General features: G+C 43.3%; 2 protein-coding genes across 11 annotated transcripts in view; one reads left to right on the top strand and one right to left on the bottom strand.

Moving 5' to 3' along the window:
• Positions 1 to 301: 301 nt before the first annotated feature.
• LIPJ (lipase family member J) lies at positions 302 to 25,592 on the bottom strand. 5 transcript variants are annotated; one of them, XM_038576051.1, is made up of 11 exons: positions 25,460 to 25,592; positions 16,530 to 16,647; positions 13,214 to 13,316; positions 12,516 to 12,633; positions 9,928 to 10,126; positions 9,191 to 9,300; positions 8,570 to 8,706; positions 7,826 to 7,972; positions 4,108 to 4,179; positions 1,597 to 1,668; positions 302 to 652 (listed from the first exon to the last, which is right to left on the bottom strand). In XM_038576051.1, the coding sequence occupies exons 2-11, from the start codon at positions 16,586 to 16,588 to the stop codon at positions 419 to 421; spliced, it is 1,251 nt and encodes a 416-aa protein (XP_038431979.1). In that variant the 5' UTR covers positions 16,589 to 16,647; positions 25,460 to 25,592; the 3' UTR covers positions 302 to 418. The 5 variants fall into 5 exon arrangements, 4 of the variants coding, with proteins under 4 accessions (XP_038431979.1, XP_038431978.1, XP_038431977.1 ...); XM_038576050.1 differs by lacking the exon at positions 25,460 to 25,592 and adding an exon at positions 21,403 to 21,452; XM_038576049.1 differs by lacking the exon at positions 25,460 to 25,592 and adding an exon at positions 21,111 to 21,396.
• RNLS (renalase, FAD dependent amine oxidase) overlaps positions 25,337 to 26,556 on the top strand; it is a 277,680-nt gene continuing 276,460 nt past the window's right edge. For 4 of the 6 annotated variants that reach the window (XR_005379569.1, XM_038576057.1, XM_038576058.1 and 1 more), the window contains exon 1: positions 25,338 to 25,490. Coding sequence is in view for 5 of the 6 variants with exons in the window: in XM_038576057.1 (XP_038431985.1) it covers positions 25,373 to 25,490 (118 nt within the window). In the remaining variant the exon portion in view is untranslated. Of the gene's footprint in view, positions 25,491 to 26,556 lie in introns of all 6 variants that reach the window. The other 2 variants (XM_038576053.1, XM_038576056.1) reach the window with 2 other exon arrangements.

Raw genomic sequence — 26,556 nt, 5'->3', positions numbered from 1 at the left:
CAGCTCAAAAGTGTTTCTACTCTTCATTCAGCATAGAGAAAAATTAGCTTTTGTATCAGCAAGCTTTCTCCCAAACTCTTTTTATATCTTACATGCTCATATTTCTTTGAAGAAAAGAAAGCAGCTTTCTCAAAAAAAGTCATCCCTTGCAATTGAAAATGTTTCAGACTATGCTTTTAGTCGCTTATATTGCGTGTAGACATTGAACAGCCTGCTTTGGGCTGAGTTACAATCTGTCACTTCCCCCTTATGGAATAAATGCCACTGATTTAACAAATAGAAGGCCCAGGGCAGCAAAACGAATAGGGAAAAAATCCAGACTTTATTTAAATAACTGGGAAAACATACAGAGCAAGAAAAAATGATTGGATTTTAAGAGAAATTTTATAGCTCCTTCAACACCAAGTACCGTAGTTCTTTATAGACTGCCTCGGATAATGTCAACGATTTCATGGTAAACTTGCTGATATACATCTAATCCGAACAAAAAGTCAATATGATTGTAGTAAGAAATAGTTTTATGGTAAATATGGTGTGTAATTTCAGAAAGCAAATTCTCCACGTCTTCAGGATCCGCCACCAAGTCATTGCCTCCATTCCAGGTTGCTGTTGACACATTCATGTCTGTCACATTATAAAATGGAGGAGTGGCCTAAGTGCAAACGAGTAAAAATAAGACAGAAAATGACACATGGAAGGTGTTCTTTACTAATTTTTAAGTGATGAATTAATGCAATTATTAAATCAACTCAGTCTAAAATAATTACCACTATGGAAGCAATGCATTTGAAAGAATCGTTATTACGATTTTCTACTTAGAAATAGATCAGATACAAATCAAAACGAGACAGTTTGCTCTAATTCAGGGTGTGCAGACATTCCACAGAGATAATTTCACTTTTATTTATAAAGCATGAAGGTATTTTAATCAAAAGTTTCTGTGGCTGTGTAACTGGCAATATGCTTATTAATAAATGGCAAATATTGGCAGTCGAAGTTAAATCTGATCGTATTGATTTTGATCTTTCTACGATCAAAACTCTGGAGTTTTACACAAGCAGACCAGATCAGGCATGGAGTTTAGCGAAGGCAGAAAAGTATGGTGAACAGGGTAACTTTGAAGATGACAGACGGGTTCTAATTCTTCAAGATTTCTGTCATCCTCCTCATACAATTTTTACCACCTTCTCATTGACTTTTATCTTTTCCCTCATTATTATGGGTTTGTCTTATCTTCCCAAATACAGTTAATAGTTTTAGGGTCAAGAACCATATTATGCCTTTTCTTTCTTCTTTAGCCAACCACAGAGCTATGCATATTATGCACACAGAGTTTCTTCTTGGGGGAGGATGAACTGCTCTACAGCCTGTAAACTTCCCCAGGCTCATCCAAGATATTTGTTGTTGAAACATACAGAAAACCTGGAAAAGCTCATTGGGTTAGGATGGGACAATATGGATCCAAACCATGGCGATCCTCATCTGTTGGTCCTTCTCACTCTGTTGTCCTCTCGGACTTTACATGAGCCTTTTTCTGTAGCAACATCCTCTGAACTGATCAAAGGGATCATTTTTAGCCTATACATAATTATGTACCTGATTAAAATGAACCAAGTTCAGAGCAGGGCTGCCCCAATCAAAAGCTCTCAAGTGACTGGAATTAAAAAGCTGAAAGAAAAAAATTTAAAAGCAAGATGACACTCCTTTGTTTGTTACAGTGCAGCTGGTAAAGTGAGGTGCTCATTGGACGTGCGCCCCTCTGTCCCCGGCCTGTTGGTCTAGGTGCAGGGGGACCTCCTCGCTCCTCCCTTCCTCTGTACAGGACAAGAACTGGGAGGAGTGGGAGGTAGGGAGGAGGGGAATCTACAGACTATGACTCTATCATCTTTATATAAATGCACAAATCCCCAAGGCCTTTTACCCTTGTTAAAGGGGGCCTGTGTGCTTAGGGCCTCATCAACCTTCCCCAGAAATCCTCAGCCCACGCAGAGAGGTCAAAAGTGAGTGTCTACTGATGTCTGGGCGGCTCAGTCGGTTGAGCGTCCAACTCTTGGTTTCTGCTCAGGTCCTGATCTCAGGGTTGTGAAATTGAGCCCCGCGATGAGCTTGGTTCTCAGATCAGAGTCTGCTTGAGAGTCTCTCTCTTCAACTCCCTTTGCCCCTCCCCCTGCTCTTTCTCTCTCTCTCTAAAATAATAAAGAAATCTTTCCAAAAAAAAAAAAAGTGAGTGTTGAGGACTCAGTGCCCCAGACTACAATGACACTTCCCTAAACACCCTTGCTTCAAACAACAGTGCTCCAGAGCATGTGCCAGAAGCCACCTCTTGTTTCACCCCCCATACTTATAGCCTCACCACCACTACCTGCTTTGAGCCTACTAGGTCTAATCTGATTGTGTCCATTTTCCCCCCTAATAATGTTTTCATTGCAGGAAGATTCAGAGTCTCAGGTTACCCATCTTCTCCGGGACTCTAATACACCCCGCATTTTACCTCCTCTCAAGTCCTCCCAACTCCTAAAACTCTCTCGACCATCTGGAATTCCATCGTTGGCCTGTATCTTAGAGCCTGCCTATGGGGCTCCTGGGTGGCTCAGTGGTTGAGTGTCTGCTTCAGCTCAGATCATGACCCCGGGGCCCTGGGATTGAGTCCCACATCAGATCGGGCTCCCTACGTGGAGCCTGCTTCTCCCTCTGCCTGTGTCTCTGCCTCTCTCTGTGTATCTCTCATGAATAAATAAAAATGAAATCCAAAAACACAACCCACTACCCAATATCCCAAATCTCTGTATCTTGCTTTTCCATAGCTTCTATCCTCTTCTAAAGTTTTAATGATTTATTTATTTGCTATGTTTATTGTTTACTATCTGTGTATCTGCTACTAGAATGTAAGCTTAAGGAGGATAGGAATATTTATTTAGTACACATATATATACCCTGAGCATAGAATAGTACAGGGCACCTAGTAGGTGTTCAATAAATATTGTTTAAGTGGATGAATAAATGCAAACATTACTTAGATTTTCCTGGCCTAGATATTGTCAGGAATGACCTAAATCTAAAGATAAGTTAAAGATTTTTAATTATTTATCTCAAACAATCACCTAGGAGATTTAAACATTTTTAAATGAGAAAGTCCTTAAAGCATATCTCAGTGGTACTTTAAATTTCTAAGTATTTATTAAGTTTAAATAATACTCAAAATCATCACCCTATTGAACTCTCATAATATTTTTGTTAGAGCATTATTGTTAACTCCATTTTTAAAATTAAGGAAATTGACTTCGTAAAGATTAAATGAGCTTGCCAATGAGGTTCAGAGAAAGGATTCAGTGTCTGATATTTTGATCTGAAGTATACTGTTCTTTCTAGGGTATTATCCTGGCTCACAACATTAAGATGATATTCACATTGGATTTTTTTCATCATCAATATCATTCAACAAACGTTCTTTGCGCAGAACTCTTGGCCAAGTACAAAAGTGAATAAAACTTGCTCATGGTCCTCATGGAGCTCATAACTTAACAGAGGAGAAAGTGTAGTCTAATGAGAGGCGAGGCACTGGGACACCTGTGTTCTAGTCTTAGATGTTTTTTTAAAAGAAATAGCTCTGAGTCTTCGGCCAAGTCAAACGATGAACATGGCCTTGATGATTCCTAGTCTACTATTCTGAATTAACATTTTCTCATTTGTAAAACAGAAAATAACTATGTTGCTCTGATCATTGCTTAGGGTTAGAGGACCTAATAGATTATGATATTAACATAATTATACAATTATGCAATCATTTCATTTTTTTAAAGATTTTTTAAAATTTATGTATTCATGATAGACAGAGAGAGAGAGAGAGAGAGAGAGTCAGAGACACAGGCAGAGGGAGAAGCAGGCTCCATGCAGGGAGCCCAACACAGGACCCGATCCCATGAACCCAGGACCACGCCCTGGGCCAAAGGTAGGTGCTAAACCACTGAGCTACCCAGGGATACCCACAATCATTTCATTTTATCCTAAATTTATCATCCTATGGCAATGGCATAACTCCTAGAATGATGGCATAAACCATAAGTAGTATAAATAAAATCATACTAAAATGTACTTGAAAAGTTTTACCTGACTCCAGTGTACCATATTTTGAATAGATGTCCCTGCTGGGTTTTGTGACATATACACATCCATACGACTCTGAGGGGTGAAAAAATTATTTTTATACTTAGCCCAACCAGAGGAAGCATGATGTTCAACATTTACTATACTAAGTAATTTCAATAAAATGTAAAATTCTTTTTTAAATAAATAGTATCAATAAAAAGAGATAAAATTTTATTTTAATCAAATACATTTATTTGTATATACAAATAAATACACTCATTGAATGTGTAATTTTTGTATTAATGTAGAAGCTATTTTTGGATTTCTAGGTTATGTAATTGTCATTCCATACAGAAATCAATCAAGACTCTTAGGACACACAGACACACACACACACACACATGCACTCCTTTTGAAGGCACTGAAGAACTGAAAAGATAGAAAGAAAATACTAGGAAAAATGGGGGAAAAAAAGAACCACTCAAAAAAGCAAAGGACTGAATTCAGTTTTTCCTTCAAGTTATTTGTCAATTGCTGAAGATCTGAAGTTTCATTTTGAGATTAGCTCAAAATCAGCCCAGGGCCTCCCAAGGGCAGTTAGGAGATTTAAAAAGAAACCCTCTCCATGATTAACTGGGGTCCGAAGTTCTACACACTCTCAGAGAAGCCATCAGCAACACAACAGCCTTCACGTCCATCCGTCATCTAGGTTCCTATTGCCTACAAGGTCCCTGGGAGCCTCCCTCAGTGAACAAGACATACAATGTCAATGTTATCCTATCAAAATATCAGCAAGTTATCTTAAGGATATCAACAAACTGCTTCTAGGACAGAGAGGCAGAAGACCCAGAGCAGCCAACACAATATGGGAAGGGAAGGACAACGTTGCGGCCTGACACAACTTGAAGATGTGCTATGAACCTACAGTGATCAGGACTGTGGTATTGGTGAAAGAAGAGACAAATAGATCCACAGAATGGAACAGAGTGCCCCAAAATAGACCCCCCCAAATATAGTCAACAGATCTTTGACAACAGAGAAAGGGCAATACAACAGAGAAACAATAGTCTCTTCAATAAACGGTGTCGGAACAACTAGCTGACCATATGCAATAGGGAAAATAAAAAACAAACAAACAAAAAGAATCGAGATACATACCTCACACCCTTCACAAGACTTAACTCAAAATGGAACACAGACCTAAATGTCAATCTCAAAACTATGAAACTCCTAGAAGACAATCTAGTTGGCTTTGGGTCTTGTGATGACTTTTTCAATAAAACATCAAAGGGACAATCTAAGAAAGAAGTAACTGACAAAGGGTTGCAGAAGGGGAGAGGGGTAAGGGGATGGGGTAACTGGGTGACAGGCAATAAGGAGGGCACATGATGAGATGAGCACTGGGTGTTGTATTTTGTTGGCAAATTGAATTTAAATAAAATAGTTTAAAGAAAGAAGTAACTGACAAGCTGGACTTGATTAAAGTTAACATCGTCCACTTTACAAAACACAATATCAAGAGAATTAGAAGATAGGCCACAGACTGGAAGAAAATATTTGCCAAAGACATACCTAGGAAGGACTGTTACCCAAAACGTACAAAGAACTCTTCAAACTCAACAATGAGAACACAAACGACCTGATTTTAAAATGGGCTTAAGACTTAGATGCTTCACTGAGTGGATATTTAGGTAGCAGATGACCACGGGAAGATGCTCCGCGTTATATGTCATCAAGGAAATGCAACTTAAAAGAGCAATGAGACACTGCTACGTACGTATGAAAATGACAAAAGTCCAAAACACTGATGGCACCACATGCTGGTGAGGAGGTAGAGACATCATTCACCGCCGCTGGTGATGCAAAATAGAGCAACCACTTTGGAAGACGGTGGGGTGGTCTCATAAAATAAAGTGTATCCATAGCATACAATCCAGCAATCACGCGCCTTAGTATTTAGCCAAACAAGTCAAAAACTTATGTTCACACAAAATCTGCACGTGGAGGTTTATAGCGCTTTATTCCTAATTGTCAAAACTTGAACCCAAATGTCCTTTTAGTGAGTGGATAGGTAAACAGAGGTACATCCAGACAATTGAATATTTTTCAGCACTGGAAGTAAATGAGCCACCCAGCCATGGAAAGACACAGAGGAACCTTAAATCTTTGCTACTAAGTGGAAGAAGGCCATCCGAAAGGGCTACACACTGTATAATTCCAACTATATGACATTCTGGAAAAGGCAAAAATGGGGAGACAGTGGTGTTGCCAGGAGTTGAGTGGGAGAGGGATGAATAGGTGAAGCACAAAGGATTTTTAGGGCAGTGAAACTTCCTATGTGACACTGTAATAGTAGATACATGTCATTATACATTTGCTAAAACCCATAGAATGAAAAAAAAATAAAAAAATAAAACCCATAGAATGTGGAAACCCAGAGCAACCATACTGTAAACTACGGATTTGGGGTACTCATGATGTGTCGATGTAGGTTCATCAGTTGTAACAAATGTACCGCCCTGGTGGTAACTGCCCAGCCCAAGCTCATCTAGATTTTGTCCTATGTCATCTTCTTGGAGCTTTCTAGTCTCACATTTCATCTTTAGGTCTATGATCCAAATTTGAGTTAATTTTGTGAAGTATAGGAATAAGGTTTGTGTCTGGGTTCATTTTTTTGCATGTGGATGTCCAGTTGTCCTGATACTGTTTGTTGTAGACGCTATGGTTTTTCTACTGCACTGCCTTTTGTCCTGTGTTGAGGATCTGTTGATGATATTTATGGGGCCCTAGATCTGGGCTCTCTGTTCTGTTCCATTGATCTCCTTGTTTCTTCTTTCACGAACCCCACACTGTGAGTTTTAGTAATAAGTCTTGAGGTCAATAGTATCAGTCCTCCAACTTTGCTCTTTCCCTTCAATACTGTGTCGGTCACTCTGGGTTTTGCTTCTCTCTATAAACTTTAGAAGTCATCTGTCAATATCCTTAAACTAGCTTGCTGGGATTTTGATTGGGATTGCACTGAACCTGTGGACTAAGTTGGTAAGAACGGACATCTTGACAACTTCTCTTTCTTTGAATGAATAAATTGGTTCTCGCTGAGAAATCATTAAATGGTACAGGTGCAGGAGCCAACCTGGAGTCTAAACGCCACAGCTGCTTCTGCTAAATCTGGGTTTTTAATTTAATGTGCTGAACAAGTCTTAGAATGAATGCCTGCACCTGTAACGGCATCTAAGCACAGGCAGCCCGTATGGCCTTGGGAATAGTAGCCTGAGTACCTAACAGTCTCCCACTCCAGGAATCTTGATGAACGCTGGAAGCGTGTAAGATAACCAGCAGGCACTAATGTTGATTACAAAAGGGTCAACAAGAAAAGGTACGAGTATTAGGAAGCAGCATATAAGGGCAGGACAACTTACATATAAGAAACTTTGGGAAACTAACACCCAATAGGAACGGCCAATAAAGATACCCATCATAGCACCTCTCTCTGTCCTCTACAGAGAAAAGACAGGTGTGAACACAAAATAATCCCAGAATGCTAATTCTGATTAGGTTCAGGGTGTTGGTCTAGTCACAAAAGCAGAAAGGCTAAGAATCTATTAGTGTATGTGGATAAATCATAAAAATGACACACCGGGCATGAAGTAAGTACTATTAAGAGTTGCTTTCTAATAATTGACAAAATACATTTCATTTTTTTTTGACGAAATACATTTCAAATTCAACTTGTTCTCACCATATTTAAGTTCTCCAGGTCACATCCATACATCATAAACAAGATATCACGGCAAATCTTACCAATAATCTTCAGCGGACACAGCTTTGAACCAACAAATCTTTTAAATGAGGTATTAGGGAGGAAGTCTTTGCTGCCAAAAAAAGTCTGCAAAACAGATTCACTCTATTCATATTTGGAATAATTAATTAAGAAATAATTAATCAAGAAATGGCGTGATGAAGTCATTATATTTATAATCAAATGCACTGTCTCCCATTAGTTTAAAACATTTAAATTAGGGAGGTTCCTGGGTGTGGCTCAGTCATTTAGGTGGTTGACTCTTGATTCTGGCTCAGGTCATGATCTCAGGGTTGGGAGATCGAGACCCAGGCCGGGCCCTGGGCTCAGTGCAGTCTGCTTGTCCCTCTCCCTGTCCCCACCTTCCTGTTCAGTCGTATGCTCTCTCTCTCTCTCTCTCTCAAATAAATAATTCCATAAAATCTTTTAAAAACCATTTAAATTAAGGACAAAACTTGAAAGCAGGAGATAGAGATAAGTTGACTATTGGATTTTCCTTCACAATGAGATGTCCAAAGGTATTATGAGTACTATCCTACTATTCCTTTGTAAAAACAAAGAATCCAGTGTCAATGAAACCAAAAAATTAAATTCATGTGAATATAGTCAAGACCTTTTATTTTGAAAGGACAAAATTATTGTCACTCTGGATTATCAACTATGAGAAGGAAAGGAGTAACATACCTTTATCAATGACCTCCACCTGTATGCCATTTTAATTAAAGGGCTGTTTGAGTTTTTAATAGAAAAAACTGGAGCTAAGGCAAAAAAGACTTTGATTCTTCCAGCGATCTTTGGAATTGTAGAAAATGTTATGAAAGCTGAAAGAAAATAAGACAGAAATGAACGATTCTTAGGCAATCACTGGCACGTAAGACACGACATCATGGCAATTAAGAGCGCATTCGGTATGCTCCGACCAATTCATTGACTCATTCATTTCTTAATTCCCTTATCAAACAAGTGCCGATCGCCCAGCCTGAGACATGCACATTGATCACAACATGATGCTGATGATTAGTATTAAAAACAATGCCTATTTTTTATATTCCCCAAATGAATGAGACCATATAATGTTTGTCCTTCTCCGATTGACTTATTTCACTCAGCATCATACCCTCTAGTACCATCCACGTCGAGGCAAATGGTGGGTATTTGTCGTTTGTAATGGCTGAGGAATATTCCATTGTATAAAAAATACTGAAAGGGAATAAAGGGGAAAGGAGAAAAAATGAGTGGGAAATATCAGAAAGGGAACTCTCTGGAGCTCCCCACGCAGCGCGACGACAGTCCCCCGGGGCCTACCGATGCTGGTGCCCTGGGAGTGGCCTACATAAAAGATTCCCTCCTGTCCCGTGTGCCGCACGATGAAGTTGATCGAGGCCGGCAGGTCGTATTTTGCCATCTCGTCAAAACTACAACAGAAAAAGGGAAATTGGAATCCCCTTGCCACTGATGCGATGCTAACACCTGAGGGTCATGACCTGGGGAGGGAAGAATAGGTGGCGCTGGGGCTCAGCCAGCTGGGCTTGAACTCCTGATAGCCACTCAGGCCGGCAGCTCAGGGTCCTGGGATCGAGCCCCCGTCAGGTCTGCACTGGCCGTGGGGTCCGCTGAGATCCGTCCTCTCCCTCGGCCCTTCCCTCCACCCCTCTTGTGCATTAATGTACCTACTGAATAAAGACCTCTGGGAGAACAGAGTCAAGGAAAGAAAATGCCTCCAAGGTAGTCTTATAAAGAGGCTGTTTATTCTACGTGCAGGGAGATAAACATATATTTATAGGTTATGGGGTGAAAGAAAACAGTTGGGGAGGGCCAACAAAATGATTAATGCCAATAAAAGTTACTGCTGAAAAATGAGAAACGCCCTAAAATCACACAAGTACTCTAATTTTCAAGCCAACACTTGCATAAGTCTGTGATGGTCCGTGAAAAGACCTGATGGAGAGAAGACACTTCTATTCTACTTTATTTCATTTGAAAGCAAAATGCAATATTTCACACACTTACAAGGTGAAAAGCATTACTGATATCATTTGTACCTGAAGGCCCAGAATTCTTTGGAATTGGTGTTTAGGTACGTGTGTTTCCGGGACCAGGTCGTCCCTCTGCTGTTCCCCATCCACACGTCATAACCGGCATCTGCCAGAATGAAGCCCAGGCTGTTGTTAGGGAGATTTGAAATCCAGCTGCTGGCAGATGTGAACAGGCCGTGCTGCAAGTATACGACCAGCCTCTGAGCTAGGGGGAAAAAAATGCAGAAAATTTCTTTTTAAATTTTGTGGTATCTGCACAAGCATCTCCTCTGAAATTCAAGCTTCTAATACACGACGTTGGAAGCTTTAAAGAAAAATTTTAAAATTTTCTACTGTATAAATAGGGTGAATCACCCACGTTTAATCCCATCGTACGTCAGAGTCGGTTAGCACGGATCAATGAAGAATTTTTTCAAGCGACCAGGTGCACGATGCGGTCACGTTTCATTTCTCTCTCCCCCTCCCTCTGCTCGCTCCCTCTCTCTCTCAAACAAAGTAAAATAAAATGAAACAATAAAAACACTCAGATGTATATGAGCGCCCACATTGCTGTCAGATATGTGATTATTCTAATCCTTAAAAGTTCACGTCTCTTCGCGGGCTTCTGAAAGAGAATGAGGAGGGGACGATATATTTGGGATTCCCGTGATCACGGGACGCCTTTTGTCGGTCGCAGGCCTGTGCCCCGGCAGCTGTGCAAGGACCAGGGCGTGACCGGTCAGGGGCGCAGTACCCTTCCAGGGAAGGCCGGACTTGCCCCATCAGCGGCGCAGCTGCGCGGGCGGCCACGGGTGGTGCCACCGCGGCGCTGGCATCAGCTGCAGCGGCTTGTGTCATTCTTTGTTCCCTTGGCCTCCCTCTCGTAGGCTTCCCAGGAACGGGGCCTGCCACCCCCGGTAGCCCTGTGCTGGGTGAAGCGAGCGGGATGTGACAGACCCAGGGTCCAGGGAAGGCAGTAGGTGCGCCCTGCTGTCCTGGGGCCGCACCTGCCTCCTCCCGGGCAGCGGGGCTGGGCTGGCTGCCCTGGGCACCCCTTCCAGGTGCTCCTCGGAGCTGCCCCTCCCTGTGCCCCCCCAGCCAAGGGGCAGCCCCTGAGCCCACCAGAGCATCTGCCCACCAGTGGCCTTGGGCAATGACTAACCCGTGCAGCGATGCCACCCGAGCCCCCCGGCTGCAAGGTGGGGCCCTGGGCCCGTGCCTCCTGCCCTGCCCTGCACCCGCGGGCTTTCTCCGACGGCACAGCCGAGCGACCGCAGGCGCCGGGATCCTGTCTCCGGCCTGGCTTCCCGACGGCTCCGAAGCACCCCGCTGTATCTTTAAAACTACCTTTCCATATGTTATTATAGTATTCGTGAAATCAGGTCAGACGCTGAAAAATGATGACTATGATTATGTCAGACCTAGGCGAACGTTTTACGTCCAGCCGCCGTGACCTTTATATGGACACAGAATGACCTTGATCGAAGTTGCTTCAAGTTAGCATCTTCCCTGAAATGCACTTTAATGTTTAAAACGAGAACTTAAAAGGGTATTTTATGCTACGAGAAACATTCTTTTCAGGGAGACAATCTAAAGAGAAAGCCTAAAATAAAATAAATAAATAAATAAATAAATAAATAAATAAATAAATAAATAAATAAAATAAAATAAATAAATAAAATAAAATAAAATAAGAAAAGAAAAGGCTGGCTTTTATTTGAGCAATTAGATGAAGAGGCAAAAGGGATCAGGACGCTCTGTGCTGGGAAGCGGCCGATACTGGATCACAGCCCTAGTGACGAATGGAGGGCCTGATGCTTGTGAGCGCACCTGCGGATGGTGATGCACCTGTCGCGGGCCAGGGGAGCGCGGCTGCACCACCCGGGCCCCTCTGCCATTACTGGAGGAGCCGGGCAAGGCCAGGCCGGGAAGGACACTCTAGCCAGCCATTTATCAGACCTACAGAGACTGGGGCCGGGCACCACGTGTAACCCTTCGCAAAACAAAGAGATGTAGAGAATCCCTACGTGTGAGTAAAGTGGCCAGAGAAAGCTTAGAACAGCTTGTGTTCCACGACGCTAAAACCAGCCTGTCAACAGGAGGCCACGAGAATGGTCCCTCCAGAAGGGAGGCACATAGGGCTCCCGGGGGGCTCGGCGTCGGGCATCTGCCTTGGGCCCAGGGCGTGACCCGCATCGGGCTCCCCGCAGGGAGCCTGCTTCTCCCTCTGCCTGTGTCTGCCTGGGTTTCTCATTAATAAATAAATAAAATATTAAAAAAAGAGGGGGATCCCTGGGTGGCTCAGCGGTTTGGCGCCTGCCTTTGGCCCAGGGTGTGATCCCGGGGTCCCGGGATCGAGTCCCACGTCGGGCTCCCTGCGTGGAGCCTGCTTCTCCCTCTGCCTGTGTCTCTGCCTCTCTCTCTCTCTCTATGTCTATCATAAAAAAATTTTTAAAAATCTAAAAAAAAAGAAAAAGAGAGAGAGAGGCCTGTAGAGACATGTCTGTGCACGTAATCTTTACATCCTTTTCTTGTCCAAAACTCACTGAGAGGAAATGGAAAAGTTAAGAACCCCAGGCCCAGGGAGTCGCCAGTTTGTCAGAATTGAATCTTACTTGAGTTGTCATTGTTTGTCTTCCCGTAAGGAATTCTATAAAGGCCGAGGACGTAACCGTCTTCAGTTACAATATCATACACTTCATCCGGGTAGCCCCAATAGGAAATGATTTGGCTCTTGATAAAGAGAAAAAAAGAAGCTGTTTAGGATAAGATAGCTGGTCCGTAATGTAACCTGATGCCAATCTGACCTATTAATGTAATAATGGACCTTTGTATTGTCTCTCAAGCTCGGGATAATTTTTTTTCCTGCTAGTTCGCTGATCCGTTCAGTAGCAGCTATTTTAGAACACCTGCCAAACATCAGTCCTACACATTACTAGTTTTCTAACTACTGATCACTCAGACTTTGACCCACTCAGCCATATGCAATTTTAAAATATACGTTGACCCACGAATGTTTGCATGTCTATGCTCATAGCTGAGCTTAGATCTGAAATCTGTGTGTACGTGCATGCACGCAAAAGGGAATTTCTAAGTCCTCCATAAAGGTGTTTGAATATATTTCCATATATTTTCATCCGGGGATGATATAAGGCTGAAGGGGAACCTGGCAGCTACAGAAGAGTAATGGGGACTATTAGTTGACCCGTATGGAAAGATTTAAATGCAGGAATATATTAAAATAAAAGCCCCCTCCCCCCAATTAAGGAGTAGCGTTTCCCAGCAGCTTAGCATTTATTTCCTAGCAACTTACAATGTTCATGTTCACTTCGGGGTTCCCAGATCGAAAGACAGCTTGGGTAGTTCCCAGAAGGAAAACCAAAGACATCACTCTGAAAAGGAAGGACACGTGGGACCTACAGAGAGAAGGAGATGCTAATACTATTAAAATGGCAGCAAGTGATACCATTCGACTGTTGAACTAAATCTCTGAGTTAGGGAATATCTCCATTTTCAGGTCAGAAAGCCAAAGCTCTGAAAAATTAACTTGTCCAAGGACGTACAATGTGTAATTGGCAGCAAGATTCCAATTCATTCCTGCTTCAGGCCCAGATCCATGCTCTTCCCACTACCCTCTTTTGTAGCACAAACCCCTCTGTGGGGTTTCCATTGTAGACCTGTTTAGCCTAGTTCCAAAAGCCTTATCCTACATTGTAAGTTGATACCTGAATTAATGATGTAATAATACTTACCAGACTAATATTTATTTAAAATATATTTAAAGGTTGTTGGTTTTTTTTGGGGGGGTGGGGTGGGATGGGTGAAGAGATTAGGAAGCTTGGATGACTTAACTTTTATCTAGCCTCTCAGCATCTAGATTTTATTGCCTACAGAAATGGGAATTTTGACAAAATCCTAAATTCTGGGAAGCTGGTAAGTTCTTTCTAAAAAAGTAAGAAACCAGGGAACCACCAAGGTCACTACCCACATTCTCTCTCCAAAAACATGGATCTCATGACCTTGTACAATAAACCAGGCACTATACCTGGAAGGGCATTATGCAGAGTTTATAAAACGTCTGGCTCTGCCACTCACAAGCTTTGCGACTTAAAGGAAGTTGCTTAACCTCTCTGAGCATCAGTTTCTCCACCGATAGTATGTGAAAAACAGCTACTCCTCTGGGCTGTGATAAAACTTAAATTTGGTAAATGTGAGATGATGCTTCGTTAGTAGGATGCTAGTCACATAGCTGACATTTAATACATATTAGATTTCTTCACTTAAGAGAACAAACGAACACCAGCAACTTAGAGAAATAATTTACATACAAATAATTGTGTGTGTCTTTCCTATACATTTTGTTAGGTTTAGTCTCCAGTGCGATAATTTAACAATTTGCTGTAAAGTAGCTAGACTTGAAAGTTCTAAACTCCATGTATTTGCTAATTGAAAGCTTTCATTTATGGAAACTGGGCTTTCCCCCTTTTGGTCTAGGTTTGTATTGCATTTGGTATAATGTGTGCGCTCTTTAGGGAAGGAGAAAAGCAAATTTTAAAACATTATCACCAAGTTTTTCTACCAGAGAAGAGAGAGAAATTTGCTAATGTAAGTGCATAAGAAAAGCATTTATAACATCTGCAGCCACAATCTAGATACTCTTCTTTGGAGATGTTTTTGGAAAAGTGCTCGTCGGGTGGGTGGCAAGGCTACTTGGTTCTCCAATCTCTCTAGTTTCTTGGAAACTGTCCATAGTAAACCGATACTGAAGCTCACTGTGTATACAGGCCTTGTTTCCTAGCAGAGAATTTAAAGTTCTTCGCAGTGTGGCTGGAACAAGTGCAGCATTTATCATCCAGAATGAGAAACTTTTGAAAACGAATTGACATTAATAACTAACTTGAAAAAAAATAATTAACTTGGAAAACAGGCGTAAACTGAACTGTCAGAATATGCAGGGCTTATTTCTGGCTCTCTTTTCTGTTCCCTTGGTATGTGTCAGTATTTATGCCAGTAAAACACTGTTTAGATGATTGAAGCTGTGTGGCAAGTTTTGAAATCAGTAAGTGTGAAACCTTCAAGTTGGTTCTTTTCATTGGAATTCTTAACCCAAGAGATTAGTACTTTTTTTTTTTTATTGTTCCATCCCACTGATACATATTGAAAAATGCATGTGCTCGGTTTTCTGAAGCAGACTTTATAAAAAGTGTCATGGATACAGTTGTCAAAAATCACTCATATGCATATGCAAATGCTAAGAATGATGGTCAGCTTCCATAACTCTTGAAAGAAATAGGAAACAATGAGTCTTGTGATTTTTATCCAAGCTCATTCATTGAGTCATGGATGATTTTTAAAAGATTGAGTGTATTGTCAACTCTAATTCAAGACTGCCCCGAAATAAAATTAAAACTTATCAACTATCCAGTAGTCAAAAAAAAAAAAAATGATGGCAGTGTGCCTCAATCTTTTCTCATCAATATGATGGAGGAAAAATGCTCATTTATTACCTTATTAATGTACTACAAATTATGTTTAAGTGGAAGCTTTCCGTAATGCTTATCAATAATAACGACCTCATTTTCCTAACAGGAATCAATATGTGGATTTATTTCTAACTAATAGCATTATATAAAGTAGCTACAAAAAAAATTGAAAGAACCCCTTGTGTGATACTGATAAATTTAGAGTTTCTTTTAAACTCTAAGATGAATATGATATTAATAAGACTAATTAATGTAAGCTTTCAAATTAACTTAACTTTGGACAGGTGAATTTTTAAATTGATATACTACTTCAAAGTCAAATTAATTCTCCTAAAATTTTTGTAATTGTCAAAGTAGATGCAAATTTGTAAGAAAAATAATTTATTGGTAGTGAATTCGGTTGCTGAACAACTTTGAAATATGATTGAACACCTTGGATATGTGACATTACTCTTTTAAGCATGAATTTTATGAAATCTGAACACAGAACAAGTATGTCTGATAAAAAATTTAGCTCCCAAATTGACATTTTTATAGGAGTAAATTACACACTGGATTTTAAAGGCTTAAATCAAAAAATGTAAAATATCTCAATAATTTTATAATACTTGCATGTTGAAATGATACTCTGAATATAACAGGTCACTATTAAAGTCACACAGATGTTGTAGAATTAGTAATTCCTACCCCAATAAAGTGTTACTGTTACCTGCAATTTTGTACCTAATACAGCGGATTATCATTATTATGTCATTTTAAGTCGATCACCATAATTTTCCATTTATGCTGGCTGTCTGGTGAAATACTATTCCGTGGACCAATCACTGGTGCTTTGCTCTGTTTAGGGCAAACTTTTATAAGATATTAAAGATGAAAGTAGAATGGAAAAATTGAGTTTTGTACAAGAACATTAAAATTCAAAGCAACTAAGACTTTAAATAATCATTTTTAAAGATTATCACCCAGTTAGCAAAAGTACTTAAAATATGAAGGTACCAAAATCTGTATTATTAATAACACCCAGCTATTCTAAATATAATTCCCTAAAAGCTGGTTTGAGGGTTATTTTTCTTCAGCCTCTGGCATTAAACTGATTAATTTGACTCTAGATCTACCCCACAACAATGAAAAACATTACAGCCATACCTCTCTGTTCTTGTTGATTTTAGGTGCTTAACATATGTATCTTCAAAGTAGTCAATCATAGCAAAATTTTAGCAAAAGTTGCTAAACAGAGTCATAAGGAAGCCAAAAAAATATTATTCTAGAAGAAAAAAATAAAATGAAACTTTAACTTCAGTGCAATATCAAATCCAACCTTCTATCATTTTTTAAGCTACTTTCCCATATGCAAAATGAGAGCATATTTACAATGGTTATTAGGGTAGTTTCTCACTGCCTTCAGTTTGAAAAAAAATAAAATTACTAAGACATGATTCCAATGCTCTGAAAAACCTGAAATAGGTTTCTGTTCTTCCTCCTGGCAGTTACTGCAGCAACAGCAATGAGTTTTAAGTATATATGTATGGTTGGTGTAAAGCACATCAAATATAGAAGCAATAGTCTTAAAAGTACTGCTAAGTTTTGAAGATTTATCCCTATGGACAACATGAGCAAGTTTTTAATTTTTTACTCAAGCCATATGATAGGAAGAATGACATTATTTGAAGATGGGCTAAGATCATCTTAAAATGTATATTGTAAACCCTAAGGAGATCACCAAAAATGTCTTAAGAAGTATAAATAATAAGCCAATAAAGGAAATTAAATGGAATAATAATAAATGCTCAGTTAAACCCAGAGAAGTAAAAAGGAGATAAAGAACATCTAAGCGCAGCAGCAACTTGGTAGATCTTAATCAATAATCACCTTATATGCAAATGGTCTCAGTACACTAGGTAAAGACAGAGACTATCAGATTAAATTTTTAAAAAGCAGGACTGAACTGTGTGCTCTGTACCAGAAATTCATGTTAAACACAGATACTTAAGTTAAAGGGTAGATCAAAATATACCAAAAGAAGGCTGGACTAATTATGTTAATTTCAAACAAAGTTGAATCAGAAAAAGGAATGCTAAAAAAAAAGAAAGAAAAAAAGAAAAATGCTATTATAAAGAGGAAGTTTCCTAATGATATGGAGTCAATTCTCCAAGATGACACAATAATCCTAAATGTCTATATCTCTAACAACAAAGACTTAAATATATAAGGTAAAAACTGATAGATCTGGGAAGAGAAAGAGATAAGTCTGCAACTATTTTTGGTAACTTCAACTCTCCTTTTTTGGTAATTGGTAGAATGAGTAGACAATAAATTAGCAAGGATATAGATAACCTGAAAAATACTATCAACCAACTTGAGTTAATTGACATGTATAAAACATTCTATACAAGAGCAGAATACATATCCATCATCACTATACAAGAAACATTCACCAACAGTCTGCCCCATAGAAAAGACCCATAGAATCCATACAAAGTTCGTGAGCCGTAACAAAACTGAGCTAACAGTCAATAATAAGAACGAATCCTAGAAAGTACCCAAATACTTGGAAATTAAGTAACACATTTCTATCTAAATAACCTGTAGTTCAAAGAAGAGCAAAATTTGAAAATATTTTGTATTAACTGACAATGAAAATACAGCACATCAAAATTTGTGAGATGCAGCTAAGCTGTACTTAGAAGACAATCTATAGCAGTGACTGCTTATGTGAGAAAATAACAAAGATAAGAAAAAATCAGTAGCTGAAGTTCTACAGAAGGAGTAGGAAAAAATGCCCAACTCTCAGTCTTCCCCTAAATGAGGTCTATTTGCATACTTCAAAAGCTTCAGCCTGAGGGTCAGGTTTCTAATTTAGCAGACGTGTAGGGGCTGACTGTATCCTCCCCAGAGATCATGGAAGTGTCTGGGCACCTCCCCTGCTTTCTCTCTAGCCCGCTGCAAGTAGCCAGTATCTCCCCAGAGGAGGCTGGGACACATATCTAGCACCACAGCTCTTGTGGTTGCCTCTTGAGGGACAGGCCTCTGGATTGTTTGGCTCTGATAACAAATGGGATTTACTTTTAAAAACCCCACAGGACAGTAGCAAACAAAGAAGAAATTCTTGATGGGCTCACAAACAACCCTCTCCTTTCTTATATACCCAGGCCCAGTGTGGAGGAAACAAGCAAAAATGCCCATCCACCAGTTTCTCCCTGGAAAAGGCCTAAATACACACTTTCTTAGTTGTTGCCTAATGGTCTGGCTTGTATCTGGGCACAGACTATGATCCTTCTCTTTAGGATAGTAATGGTTTTGGGATGGTCTCAACTACTGGGAGACACCACGAACAAATAAAGTGGCTTGGGTAATCACAAAGGATATTCAGAAGTATATGCTGGGATTATCGATGAGGTTCATCTCCTATAATGAGAGCACTGTGCCAAGACTAGGAGAGGCAGCTATTTCATCTAATGCACAGAAACCAATAGAGAGAGTCAAGGAAAATGAAGAAACACAGGAAAATATTCCAAACCAAAGAATGAGATAAAACTCTAGAAACAGATCTTAATGAAATGGGGATAAGTAAGTAACAGTCATTAAAAAAAAAAAAAACAGTGATAATGATAAAGAGATTTCAAATTAAGTCATAAAGATGCTCCCCAAGATCAAGAGGACAATGCATGAACAAAGTGAGAATTTCAACAGACAGGAAACGTTAAAATGTACCAAACATAAATCACATAAAGGAAGAATATAATCATTGAACTGAAATATTCAATAGAGAGTTTCAACAGCAGGCTAGATCAAGTGGAAGGAAAGATTAGTAAAGACAGGGCGGTGGAATTCATCCAATCAGAGGAGCAAAAAGAAAAAAGAATGAGAAAGATTTAGGATAGTTTAAGAGTTTATGGGACACCAGCAGGTGGACCAATATACACATTATACAGGCCCCTGAAGAAGAAAGAGAGAAATGGGCAGAAAGCTCATTAAAGTAATAATAATAATAATAATAATAATAATAATAATAATAACAGCTATAAATTTACATAATCTAGAGAAACAGGCATTCAGATCCAGGCAGCCAATAAAGTCCCCAAAGAGATGAATCCCAAAAGACCCACACCAAGGCACATTATAATCGAATTGTGATAAGTTGAAGACAAGGAGAGAATCTTAAAACAGTAAGAAAAAACTTGTTATCAATGATGGAATGTCCATAAGACTATCAGGAAATTTTTCAGCAGGTCAGGAGAGTGGCAAGAAATATATATTCAAAGTACTGAAGGAAAGAAGGAAGGGAGGAGGGAAAGGAAGGAAGGAAGGAAGGAAGGAAGGAAGGAAGGAAGGAAGGGAGGGAGGAAGGAAGGAAAATAAGAAAACCAAATCCTGCCAATCAAGAACATTCAACCCAGCAAAGTTGCCCTTCAAAATTGAAGGGAAGATAGTTTTCCAGAAAGTAAAAGCGGAAGGAGTTCATCACTAGATGGGCCTCATGATAAACATTAAAGGGACTTTTTCAAGCTGAAATGAAAGGAGGTTACTAAGTGACAGGAAATCGCATGAAACTATAAAACTGATAAGGTAAATATATAGTTAAATCCAGAATACGCTAATGTTTCATGGTGGTGGGTAAATCTTGAGATTCCTTCTGTAAAGTTAGTAAGGAGCAATTGTGAGAGATACGGTTAGGAAAGGAGAGTCTGCTGGACACAAAGCTTTTTACAGACCTATCAGTAAAAATTCCTTTCAGCGGCCGAGAATGTGGAAATTGGCTTCCTTAAAATTACAACTGAGTTACCACTTAGAAAATCTTCATTTACTCATCATATGCAGTTGGAGGACTCCTGTGCACCCAGTTGGAGGACTCCAGTCCCATGCAATTCTTCATTTCCTTCTGCAATAGCCTCCCCCTCGTGCTCACCCAGGTTTTGCCTGAAGGCGTCCCAGGTGGAGAGCTACCTCATGCGGAAACGCATTCCATTTTAAATGCATCTACTTAAAAACATTCCTTAAACATCTTCTTTGAGTTAAATCAGAATCTACTTTCTTATAGTTTTTTTCCATGGACTTCAGTACGCTGATACGTCCAATTATTTTTGTCTCTTACGGTCTTTAACCTATTTGAAGATAGTCTTCATGTTTTCCTAAAGTTTTCTCCAGGCTAGAAATCTCTAACCCTCTTACCTATTCAAATAAGGTCATCTCAAGCCTGCTTACCATCTTGGACACTTTTCTTCGGAATGGCATCAGTTTCTGAATGGTTCTCTTAAAACCACTGAACGCAGTTTTCTAAATGATCTGGCCAGTGTACGTGGTGTGAGACCATCCCCTCTCTCGATCTGCACACGCTAATTCACTCTTCATGGCTTAGGTTTAGATCTACTTTTTGTCTCGACAGCTCTCTTCTGCTGTTAACTCATCATGAACTTAAGGCCAAGTAAAATTCTTTTTTTTTTTTTTCTTAAGTAATCTCAACACAGGGCTTGAACTCACCACCCAGAGTTCAAGACCTGAGCTGAGATCAAGAATCAGATTTTTTTTTTCTAAGAATCAGATGTTTAAGTGACTGAGCCATCCCGATGCCCGAGGCCGAGTAAAATTCCAAGCCCTCTTTCCCTGATTCTGTAGAATTATTTTCTAGATACAAAGGTAAGTGTTCTAATAACCTTGTCCGTTTTTGTTGCGTGATTTAACAAAACTAAATAAATAGTGACGTCTATTGAAATCTCTGAAACTCCTCACCTTACACCAACCCTGTGAGGCTATTCATCTTGATTTGATGCCATCTAAAAACTGCTACGTTTGCCATCAATGATTATCGAAGTTATCAGTAACACAGCGAGGGCAGATGGAGCTGCGCCTCATAGAGTAGACATCCTTTGCGGACTGGCATGATATTTTCATACTATTACAGTCATATCATAATATTAAAAAAGCACTCTCTGAGAAAGTATTTTCAACACTGAAACTGCCCCCTTGGAATTACCATCCCGCCTACCCTGGCATAAGCCTGACCCTTGAAAGGCCTGTATACCTTCTAGGCAGACAGCCCGGGAGCTCTGTTTCTGGGAATTCTAACTCTGATTCTAGTTGTCAGGGTTACTCTGTTGACTCTGACAATGATGCTGCCCCTTGGTGTGGAGATTCTCGTAACAATACATAAGTAAGCAGGTAAGAAAGCAAGAGAACTTGTAAATGTGATCAACTGACATGCAGGAAAACAGAGCAGGTCAGTGCACTAGAGAGTCATGGGGTGGTTGTTTTAAGTCAAGTAGCTTAGAGAAGGCGCCTTTTAGGTGACTTTTAAGTGGGTCTTAAATGAGAAGGAACAACAACAACAACAACAACAACAAAAAAAAAAATGAGAAGGAGCCTGCCTCGCAAGGATCAGGAATAGAAAAGAGGAGAAAAGACCAAGGTGGCTAGGAAGAGTAAATATAAACACACCCGTCCTGGCTATTTTGCAAACCTACGTTCTTTAGTTGTCATTTCCAAATTTCCCAGAAAGATACAGTATCACAGTAACCAACCATGGACCCCAACCCTGCAGTTAGAGCTCTGCTAACCCATTCTGGAGGTTGGGGGTGCACGTGAAGGTGGGGGCTATACGGTCCCTACAGACTACGGTAATGAGAAGCATGCCAAGCCAGCATGGCTACCTCTATTCAATGGTCGTAACAACCCCAAATTCTATATAACGTTCTATTTTTTAATTTTTATTTACTTTTTTTAAAAAAGATTTTATTTATTCATGAGAGACACAGAGAGAGAGGGGCAGAGACACAGGCAGAGGGAGATCCCACAGGGAGCCCGAAGCGGGACTCGATCCCGGGACCCTGGGGTCACGCCCTGAACCGAGGGCAGATGCTCAACCCCCGAGCCACCCGGGGGGGCCCCTCTCTACAGTGTTCCAAGAACATATTGTTGATCACACCATTAAAGGAAAAGGGTGAAGAACTAACGCCAATGAACAGCTCCTGGAAATACAAGTTAAAATTAAAAAAAGCATTTGCTGAACACTCCAGAACTGCGGGAGTAAAGGTTTAGCACCTTTGCTCATGCAGGAGCATCAAATAATTCAGTCAGCACAGGACACGTGACGACGGCCAAGAGAAGTCAGAAACGTAGGTTGGGGGGATCCCTGGTGGCTCAGCGGTTTAGCGCCTGCCTTGGGCCCGGGGCGTGGTCCTGGAGTCCCGCGTCGGGCTCCCTGCGTGGAGCCTGCTTCTCCCTCTGCCTGTGTCTCTGCCTCTCTCTCACACATCTCTGTGTTTCTCATTAATTAATAAATAAAATCTTACCAAAAAAAAAAAAAAAACCCAAAAACAAATAGAGAAGCAAGAGTCTTGAAAGTATTGCTAGGTTTTGAAGATTTATCCCTATGGACAACATGAGCGAGGTCTTAGTTTTTTACTCAAGCCATATGGTGGAAAGTATGACATTATTTGAAGATGGGCTAAGATCATCTTAAAATGTATATTGTAAACCCTAAGGAGACCACCAAAAATGTCTTAAGAAGTATAAATAATAAGCCGATAAATGAGATTAAATGGAATAAAATAAATGCTCAGTTAAACCCAGAGAAGTAAAAAAGAAATAAAGAACATAAGCGCAGGAGTAACTTGGTAGATCTTTATATATATATAAACTTACTTTTTATTGGTGTTTAATTTGCCAACATATAGAACAACTTGGTAGATCTTTTTTTTTTTTTTTTACAACTTGGTAGATCTTAATCAATAATCACCTTATAGGCAAATGGTCTCAGTACAATGGGTAAAGACAGAGACTGTCAGATTATTTAATTTTTTATCAGATTAAATTTTTAAAAAGCAGGACTGAACTGTGTGCTCTCTACAAGAAATTCATGTTAAACGCAGATACTTAAGTTAAAAGGGTAGAGCGAAATATACCAAAAGAAGGCTGGACCAATTATGTTAATTTCAAACAAAGTTGAATCAGAAAAAGGAATGCTAAAAAAAAAGAAAGAAAAAAAGAAAAATGCTATTATAGATAAAAAGAATGTTTACATAATGATACGGAGTCAATTCTCCAAGATGACACAATAATCCTAAATGCGTGCTCCCTCCAGCTCTCTGTCTCTAAAAAACAGACTGTAACAATTGCTCGAATTTAAGAACACATCCATCCGGTGGTGATTCTGGTCAAAATGCTACGTGCCCACGAGCGTGCCCTAACGCAGGCCCCGTGGATGGTTTCTGGCGGGAGTGGAAGCCGGAGGTTCTGGTGTGCAACTGCACGGCCTTGGGCTTAGGAGACAAAGGGCAAGAGGCCAAACCCAGAGGACTGACAGTCTGGCAAGAGTGGGAAAAGGGAAGGAATTGAGGAGGACCATGAGGTTTCGGGATTCGGAGATGAGGAAGCAAGAGGCGATGGTGGACGGGAGCAGAACAGACTCAAAACCCAGGGGGAACCTGCGTGGGCCGAAACCCTGATGCCGGGTTTACGGGGCTGCAGTGCTGGTGGCACAGGGCAGCCGAAGGAGCCCCTCAGGTACCCTTTCTGGACAATTCCGAGATCCTAGAACGTGGCTGGGACACCTCTTAGATGGTCCACGGCTTTCAGGCAGGGACTGAGACGCTTCCAGCTACCAGATCAGCTTTACTTTCTTTCTTTTTTTTTTTTCAGCTTTACTTTCTTTCATGACAAATAAATCAATACAGACGGCCTTTACCAAATATCTGAAACTAATAGAAAAACGCAAGTGCATCTGCTTCCTCTCATGATTACCTAACACGGCACGGGCACTCGTCTCCACGTGTATCTACAAAACTCTGGGATTTAAACTCTGGGATTTAAACTCTGGTTTCGTAGCAAGTGTTTGAGCACCACAGAAGGAGTCATTTTCTATACATCCGTAAATATCCGAAGGCCTATTTCCCCAGCAGCTTCAGGGAGATGCTCGCACACCCATAACCCGGTCGCTGGAGTCCCTGCACACTCCAGTGTCCCCAGTACCATCGAGGTGCCCGCATTTTTACAGAAATGTCTATCTATTATTTTCTCAAGATCAGAGTGTAGGCCTGGTACGTCTCATTGAAAAGACCCAGTTTTAGGATTCTCGGAGTATTATCAGACGGTGCCCCAGTTTGCTCACTATTTGCCTTCTGTCCTGTGCACTTCGTACTACACAAGCCGTGAGCAAGGCCTGCCCCCAGCGCGGTGCTCTGACCCGGGGGGGCCGCACCACCTGGGCCCCACAGCGCCGGGATGGGGCGGCGTGACCGGGTCCCCGACGAGGCCCGCAGCGGGGTCCCCAGGAGCCGGCGCTCCCTCTGCCTCTCTCATGAAGAAATAAGTAAAATGTCTAACAAATATCGCCGCGGCTGTGACACGCAGACATCACTGCACCCACTGCGCAGGGGCGTCGCACAGGGCCCGGCAGGTGGCAGGTGGCAGGTGAGCCGCTGCGCTCCCGGAGGGGGGACCTGCACCCCCGCCTGCCCCTGCGCACCCGGGGCTGGCCCCGCCTCCCGGGTCCCCGCCCCCTCCCGGGTCCCCGCCCCCGCCCCTCCCGCCCCTTTTGAAGGTCCCCGCCCCTCCCCCACCCGGGCACCGCCCCCGCCCCTCCCTCCCTCCTTCCCTCCCTCCCGCCCCTTTTGAAGGTCCCCTCCCCGCCCCTCCCCTCCCGGCCCGGCCACCCTCCCGGGCCCCGCCTCTCCCCCTCCTGGGCCCTCCCCTTCCCTTCCCCCTCCCCCCCTCTCCCCGTCCCAGTCTCTCCCGGGCACCTCCGGCCCCTCCCGCCCCCTTACCAGGTCCCGCCCCGCCCCTCCCCTCCAGGGCCCGCCTCCCCGCCCCCGCCCCTCCCCTCTCCCTCCCGCGCCCCTCCTCCCCCTCCGCTCCCCCATCCTCCCGCCGCTCCGGCCCCCTTTCCAGGCCCCGCCCCGCCCCTCCCCTCCCGGGCCCCTCCCCTCCCGTCCTCCCTCCCCCCTCCCCCCTGCAGGCCGGCCGCCGGGACCGCGGGGGGCCCTGGAGCCGAGGCCATGGCGCGGGCGCTGGTGGTGGGCGCGGGGCTGACGGGAGGCGTGTGCGCTGCGCTGCTCGGGAGGGAGACGCCGCGGCCCGCGCACCTGACGGTGTGGGAGGAGGCTGCGGCCCCAGGTGGGTGCCCGGCGGGGGGGCGGGGAGGGCGAGCACCCGGTCCAAGCGCCCGCGTCCCCGGAGCCGCATGCGCAGTGCGCGCCCGCCCGCGTGACCCGAGCCTCGGACGGGGGAGGGGGAGGGGGACGGGGAGGGGACCCCGGGGCGGCGGGAGTGGGAGGAGCCCCGGGTGGGGGCAGCGGGGGCCGGGGGAGGAAAGGAGGGGACGAGGGGGAGAGCGGGAGGAGCAGGGGGAGTGGGAGGAGTGGGAGCGGCCCGGTGGAGGAGGAGCCCCGGGCCGGCGGGGAGGAGTGTGGAGGAGCCGGTGCTGGAGGAAAGGAAGGGGTGGGGGAGGGAAGAGCGGGAGGAGCCAGGGGGAGTGGGAGGAGCCCCGCGGGGTCGGGGAGGAGCCCCGGGCTGGGGGAGGGTGTGCTGAGGAGGCCCCCGGAGTCCGGGAGGAGCCTCGGGCGGGAGGAGGGGGTGCGGAGGAGCCCCGCGGGGTCGGGGAGGAGTCCCGGGCTGGGGGAGGGGGTGCGGAGGAGCCCCGCGGGGTCCGGGAGGAGTCCCGGGCGGGAGGAGGGGGTGCGGAGGAGGCCCCCGGAGTCTGGGAGGAGTCCCGGGCTGGGGGAGGGGGTGCAGAGGAGCCCCGCGGGGTCCGGGAGGAGTCCCGGGCGGGAGGAGGGGGTGCGGAGGAGGCCCCCGGAGTCTGGGAGGAGTCCCGGGCGGGAGGAGGGGGTGCGGAGGAGCCCCGCGGGGTCTGGGAGGAGCCCCGGGCTGGGGAAAGGGGTGCAGAGGAGCCCCGCGGGGTCGGGGAGGAGTCCCGGGCTGGGGGAGGGGGTGCGGAGGAGCCCCGCGGGGTCGGGGAGGAGTCCCGGGCGGGAGGAGGGGGTGCGGAGGAGGCCCCCGGAGTCTGGGAGGAGTCCCGGGCTGGGGGAGGGGGTGCAGAGGAGCCCCGCGGGGTCCGGGAGGAGTCCCGGGCGGGAGGAGGGGGTGCGGAGGAGGCCCCCGGAGTCTGGGAGGAGTCCCGGGCGGGAGGAGGGGGTGCGGAGGAGCCCCGCGGGGTCTGGGAGGAGCCCCGGGCTGGGGA

This window comes from Canis lupus, chromosome 26 (genome assembly GCF_011100685.1).
Source record: "Canis lupus familiaris isolate Mischka breed German Shepherd chromosome 26, alternate assembly UU_Cfam_GSD_1.0, whole genome shotgun sequence".
Lineage (NCBI taxonomy): Eukaryota > Metazoa > Chordata > Mammalia > Carnivora > Canidae > Canis > Canis lupus.
This window is presented reverse-complemented; position numbering and strand designations above follow the sequence as displayed.

Coding starts and splice junctions, on each gene's coding strand:
- LIPJ (XM_038576051.1), bottom strand. CDS start 16,588: ATGATTGACTACTTTGAAGATACATATGTTAAGCACCTAAAATCAACA. Junction 10,127..12,515: donor GACAAACAATGACAACTCAA/GTAAGATTCAAT, acceptor TTTTCCCCCTAG/CTCAGAGGCTGGTCGTATAC. Junction 9,301..9,927: donor AAAGAATTCTGGGCCTTCAG/GTACAAATGATA, acceptor TTTCTGTTGTAG/TTTTGACGAGATGGCAAAAT.